This window comes from Galeopterus variegatus, unplaced genomic scaffold (assembly GCF_000696425.1).
Source record: "Galeopterus variegatus unplaced genomic scaffold, G_variegatus-3.0.2 Scaffold747, whole genome shotgun sequence".
Lineage (NCBI taxonomy): Eukaryota > Metazoa > Chordata > Mammalia > Dermoptera > Cynocephalidae > Galeopterus > Galeopterus variegatus.
This window is the reverse complement of record NW_007726858.1, coordinates 477758-484659: the sequence shown is the minus strand read 5'-3', so window position 1 is coordinate 484659 and position 6902 is coordinate 477758. Positions and strand designations below refer to the sequence as shown.

Here is a 6902-nt window from a genome sequence, read left to right as displayed (position 1 = left end):
ATGTTGAGCGAAATAAGCAAAGCACAGAGGGATAAATACCACATGTGCTCACTCATATGTGGGAGCTAAGAGAGAGAAGGAAGGAAAGAAAGGCCATGGTGGTGCGTTGGACTTGCAGAGGGAAAGAACATTCCTTGGGCTACAAAATGGAGTTGGGAGGGGAAAGGGGAAGAGAGGGAGGTTGGGATAATTGGGTGGGGGACACGGGGTACGAACGCAATTTGTGGTAACAGGTATGCTGCCAGTATGAATCCGGCCCTCATATCTTGGGCACGAGGCTTGACAATCAGCTTTGTATTTCATGAATATTCATAACCAATAAAAAGAGAGAGAGAGAGAGAAGTCCTAGGTCCAGCTAAGCACAACACACAGAGGAGGTGTCCAAGAATTGGTTTTGTGATCCTTGGGAGACCACCCTCCCACAGCCCATTAAAAGATGTTGGAGAGAGCACGAAGGATGGAAACTGGAGGGCCAACTCAGTGAGGGCTGTCACGCAGACACCCTCAGTGAGTGAGGGGGCTTCAAAGAGACCACTCTGAGGGCTGCTGCAGCAGCCAAACAAGGACACTGAGGACAGAAGGTGAACTTAGTCCTAAATATATTTTTAAAAATATATTTCTTGGGCTGGCCAGTTAGCTTACTTGGTAGAGCATGGTGCCGATAACACCAAGGTCAAGAGTTCAGATCCCCCTAATGGCCACCACCTATATAGATATAGATAGATATATAGATATATACACACATATATTTATTTATTTATTTATTTGTATTTTTAATATATATCTTATATTTTTTTTTACATTTTTATCTCATATATGTTCTTATAGATGTATATTTCTTATATGTTCCTATATATATCATAATTCTTATGAGTAAATTTGTCCCCTGCCCCCTCAGTAACCAGCTACAAAGCAAAAGGCCAGGGAAGAAACAAATTGTAATTCTATTACAAAATGAAAACTGGCCAACTAGATATTAAAAGAAACTGATGTTTTGACTAATTACCCATTAGACACACTGGCTTTTAGCAAACTGACCTGGAGCCACAGAATGTGGAATCAGCAGACTGGGGTCCAAATCTTGGCTTCACCATTTCTAGCCACCTGAGCTTGGGCCGAGTTAATCTCTCTGAACCTCACTTTCCTTGTCTGTAAATGTGTATTATAATAATATCGGTGTGAAAATATTCATAGCGTTGTGAGCTGACAAGGAATGCATGTAATCTGTTGGCACAGGGCCTGGCATAACAGGGAGCGTCAACACATGCCGACCAGAAATAGGAGTACGAAGTGTACAGAAGTGGATTCTCCCCTCACCATACTTGCATGTTACGAAAGATGAGACTGAGGTTTGCAACCCCTCCCCACTCAGGAAAGAGCCCCCCTCCTGATGGGGTGTAAGTAACATGAACTTTGGTGGCAGCCAGACCTAGTTCAAGTCTCCCTCTGCTGAATGGCCTCAGAGAATTCACTTAACCTCACTGAATCCTAATTTTCACAAGAGTAATCATATCTGGTTCATGAGATCACTGGGGAGTTAAATGAAGCAGTGGATGCGCAGTGCCCTTGGGGTCCTGCCTTTGGTCACAGCTTCATCACCAGCCAGTGTGCTGGGCAGCCTCCAGCCACAGACTTGCCCTCTCTGGTCAAGGTCTCTGCAATGCTGGGACTTTGGAACAAGTCCCTCCTCCCTCTCTGGGCTGTGCCTCACCCTGATACCTGGCTCTTCCAGTCTCCAGCGAATCAGGCACTATAATTGGGACCAGCCATGCCCAGTGGTGGTGCCCAGAGGTGGAGGAAGGGGGTTACTGATGACTCAGAGAGAACATGGTCTGGACAGGGGTGTCAGAGGCCAAGCTCCCAGGCAGGAAACCATCTAACATTTTAGGTTGCAAACTCGCCCCCATAGGCTACACAAAAATATCCTGTCCTTGAGTCACCTACAAGCTACCAAACTACAGGAAGAAAGATATATGCAGGGCAGGGAAAGTAAAGATTCCTAAAGGCTGGGCCAGCTGGGTTAGAGCCTGCACACACTGGAGACGTCAAGTGTGCATCTGGGTGGAGAACCACAGGGAAACTGAAATTTGAGGTGGCTAATCAAATGTGCTGTGAGTCACCCAGCTAGTAGTTAACCATCACAGTCATCCATTTTCTGAAGGCCTACTATGTGCTAGGTGCCTTCTCATTCATCCTCTCAACAAATCCTTACAACCATCATTTGCTCCAATGTACAGACTTGAAGACTAAGCCCCAAAGAAGAAGAGGGGACTGCTCAAGGTCTCATTGCTAGGGAGCAGAAAAGCCAGAATTCTAATCCCAGCTCTCTGTCTCCAAGCCCCCGACCATCTGCTTGTCAGGATGGAGGGCGTGACCTTCCAGGGCAGGGCTGGTTTGGAGGCCTCACCTATGAGGATGAGGCGGGTCGTCTGGAAGAGCTGCTCATCATCCCAGGTGGGGTGCTCAGCCTTTAGCAGGTCGCACACACGGTTGTGCTCACGCAGCCAGAGCGTGGCATAGAGCATGAGCCCGGGAAGCAGCCCAAACACCTCCTGGCCCACAGCCATCTGGCTCGAGGGCGGGACGCCCTGTGGGTAGTGCATCAGCACAGGTGCATCTTCTACCGACGGCGGGTACACCTCTCCATCCAGCACCTGTGGGAAGGAGCCACCTGGCAACCTGGGGATGGGGCGGGGCATCCACAGCTACCTACAGATGACTTCCTCACCCTCCCACTTCCTCCTGCCTGTCCTCCCCAACCAAGGCTGTTGATTCTACCCCCTCAATCTCCCTTAAAATCAGCCCCCGGTTCTCCATCTCTACTTCCACTACCCTCCCCAACCCACTCACATCTTCCACCCTGACTCCTCTCCCTACATCCACTCCTGCCTCAGAGGGTCCATTCTCTACACTGCCGCCAGACCAACCTTTAAAAACCCAAATTGGGTATCACACACTGGCTTAAAAACCCTTCTAAGTCCTCTCTGTGCACTTGGCAGGAACCAGAAATCCTTAGCACCACCCCCTGCCAACGTCTCCACCCTCATCTGGAATCCCTCCCTCCCTCCATCAGTAGGTTCGGCAAACGCTCCCATTCTTACACTCCCTCTGAGTCCGCCAAGCTGCTTCCACCTCCAAGCCTTTGCTCGTGCTAAACCCTCTACCTGGAAAGCCCTTTCCCCTTCTTGGCCTCCCTCACTCCTCCTCGTCCTTCATGTAACTCTCTATTTACTCATAACTTCCTAGGGAAGCCTTCCCCATTCTCTGAATGCTCCTTACTGGCAGTTAGCACAAGTGTAACTACTTATATGGCAGTTTCTTCATTCATTCGGTAAATAGACACTGAGGGACTACCGTCTGCCAAGTACTGTCCTTAGCCCTAAGGATTCAGCAGTAAACTTTGTTTAGACCATGATTCACTATGGTAGCCACTAGCCACGTGTTGGCTATTAAGCACTCGAAATTCGGCTAGCATGAATGAAGAATGAAATTTTATTTCATTTTATTTTTATTTTACTTAATTTAAATTTAAATTGTAGAGCTGATAGTTCAGCTTTTAGAAAACCTTTAAGTATGCTTGGAACAACTTGGGTAGGTGAATGAGTTTATTCAACTGTAAATTTTATGAAATCTAAATACAGATCAGATATCTCCAGTGAAAATTCAGCATCCAAATTGAGATGTTCTGTGAGAGTAAAATATACAACACTAGAACACTTTAATTACATATGTGGCTCACATTATATTTATGTTGGACAGTGCTGGTTTAGACAAAAAGTCCTCACGGAACTAGCACGCTAGTGTTTATGTCTGTGACTCCTGATGGGCTATGGTTTACCAAGGGCAGAGCCCATCACAATGATGGTCGCTGCTCAATCACCTCTGCCAGGCACATCATAGCACCCAGTTAACATTGTGGAATGATTAAATGAATAAATGCAGACTACAAATGTCCATCTCCTATTGAGCTCCAAAATCCACCTCCCAGGAGGACACGGAAGGCCCTATCTGCTCCTCATTTGCTTCTTGTGCCTGGCATCTTCTCACAGGGTTTACTGTTTCTCCTTCTGGTACACATCTCCAGCTCCGTGGCTGGCCCTCTCAGGACATGACCCAGCCCCTCCCCCCCAGCAGCCTTTGCTAAGGGAGATTGTGGGAGGTCCCTTCCCACTGCCCCATCCCTGGGCCCAGCACTACCTGGTACTTGAGTTTCCCATCTTTAAAGAGCCGCAGGTGATACTGACGTTCTAGATTGTCTCCATAAATGTGGCCAAGGTCTACCTGAACACAGAGAGAGGTCCATTCAGATCACTTCGGTCCCATCTCACCAGTGATGACCTGCATGTGCCAAGTTAGTTCCGGAGCAGTCCCGAGCCCCTCCTAGGTACTCACTCCATGGCCCAAGGCCTTGGTGAAGCCAGGGCCCATCTTGCCAGAAGTTTTGAAGAACTGGTGGGTGAAGTGTTGTGCAAAGAAGGCAAACATGAGGTTGGTGCCCTGGGGATCAGGTATGAACTTCCTCCTGAGCAGGAGGCGACGGCTCAGGAGCTGGGCATCTGGCAGCTGCTTTTTCCCTGGTCGGGGAGATAGAAAAGAGCAGTGTCTGCCTCCTGTCTCGATCTTCCTGCTCTGGGGGCTTCTGTGCTCACCAAGCAAACTGGCTCAAGCAGGAAGCCAGAGCATCCTCCTCAGGACACCTCCCCACTACCAGGTGGCCCCCATACCCTGTGTACCAAAAGACCCCAGAAGTATTTATGAGTGAAATGGCTTGATGTTTTGAATTTGCTTTAAAATATTCCATAAGACCTAGTGTTTCATAGCAATATAGGGACTATAGTCAACAACAAATTACTGCATAACTTCAAGTAGCTAAGTTGAAAGGAGGTTGAATGTTCCCAACACAAAGAGGTGACAAATGTTTGAGGTGATGGCTTTGCTAAACACCCTGATATCACTGCACACCATGTAGATGTACCCAAATATCATACTGTAGCCCATATATACAATTATCATGGGTTGATTAAGAAAAAATAAATATGAAAGAAAAAATTTTTAGAGACAGAAGTAGATTGGAGATTACCAGAAACAGGAGGGAAGAAATAATGAGAAGTTATTTCTCAATGGGTACAGAGTCTATATTTAGGATGACAAAAAATTTTGGAAACAGATAGAGGTGACGGTTGCACAGCATTGTGAATGTAATTAATTCCACACAGCTGATGCTTAAAAATGCTTCAAATGGCAATTCTTACATTATAGATATTTTACCACAATAAAAAAAATGGAAAAATAAAAGGCAAATGAGAGGGGATAGATGAAATAAGATTGGCAAATTTCAGATTTGTTGAAACTGAAAAATGGGTACACAGTTTATTATACTTTTCTTTCAACTTTTGTGTACATTTGCAATTTTTCCATAATGAAAAAGTTAAAAGAAAGAAAAGGAAAAGAAAGGGAAAGGAAAGGAAGAAAGAAAAGAACATGGATTCCCTGGCCCTGGGGCAGGGTAGCCTGTGTCTGCACCTGGCTCTGCCATTTGCTAACTGTATAAACGTAGATAAGTCATCTCATCTCTCTGAACCTCAGTTTCTTCATCTTTAAAATAGGGCAAATGATACCTATTTTATACAGTGACTTGAGGATTGCATGAGATAACGTAAGCATGACAGAGAACTGGTGAGGTAGGATCTTTTAAATCAAAGATCAACAAACTTTTTTTGTAAAAAGCCAAATAGTAAATATTGTAGGTTTTTCAGACCATACGGTCTGTTGCATCTATTCAACAGACCTCGAGCTGTTGTAGCAGGAAACCAGCCATAGACAATGTATAAACAAATGAGTGGGACTGTTTCAGTAAAACTTTATTTACAAAAATGGGTTGATTGGATTTCACCTGTGGGCCATAATTTGCCAACCTATTTTATTTTATTTTTATTTATTTTTTATTGAATGCCAACCTGTTTTAAATGATGCCAGTCTTTCTATGTCGGGGTAAAGACAACAGGTCATCTTAAAGCAGATGTCTGTCATTATGAGAATAAGTAACGAGAGGCCTTTCTTAATTATGTCAATGTCAGATGAGTTGGCACCCAATGCCCTCAAAGAAAAGAATAGAAATTTTTGTGGTCTGGTAAAGGCATCTCTTTACAATACCTTACATGAGGCCCAATTTTGAAAGTCTGAATCAATAGAAACTCTTTGGACTGAAATGGCCAAATGGATTCTTGTGGCAGGAAAAGATATCAAGCACCCCAAAGGGAACTCACCAAAAGGAAAGTTAGAGGAATTTGTCTATACCCCATAATTTGGAATCATCACTTATTGACACTGGGCAAGGATTGACTCCAACAAAATGTCGGTGAGCCCCACGTATCCTGGCAGAATGATCATGCTTTGGGAATAGCAGCTAATCAGGTAAATGAAACCATCATAGTGCCCTGGACACCCAAGTAGGGACATCAGAACATATGCAAGGTTCTGAACCTGCAAAAGTGCACAACCATGGGGCTGCACAGGACCAGTGTTCAGCAGAGACACCATGTGGCAGGAACTGAAGTAAGGGCGGTGGTGGACTGATGAACCTCTCCTGTCCTCTCTGTACTTGAAGTTGAATTGATGGCTCTGAACTGAGTAAACCATCAAGTTTGTGGACATTTAGGGGTGGAATGGGAAGAAGGTTTCAGGAGAAAGACACCTGCCAATGAAGCCAAGTGGGGTCTTGGGCAACTGAAGGAAAAAAAAATGTGACCTTATTTGTACCCTATACTGGTGAACCATGTAAAACTACATACATAAGTAAAGAACCAAACACAGAATTAGCGCCCAATAAATAGCACGCTATTCTTTCCTTCCTACATTCCAACTGTTTTTTTTTTTTTTTTTTTTTTTTTTTTTTTTTTTTT

At 44.9% G+C, this 6902-nt stretch overlaps 1 protein-coding gene across 1 annotated transcript in view; it reads right to left on the bottom strand.

The window, feature by feature from the left end:
* Positions 1–6902, bottom strand: part of PTGS1 (prostaglandin-endoperoxide synthase 1 (prostaglandin G/H synthase and cyclooxygenase)) — a 23657-nt gene that overhangs the window by 7599 nt on the left and 9156 nt on the right. Inside the window, 3 exon segments of the mRNA XM_008572036.1 lie at positions 2408–2654; positions 4198–4281; positions 4393–4574. Coding sequence (XP_008570258.1) covers positions 2408–2654; positions 4198–4281; positions 4393–4574 — 513 coding nt within the window.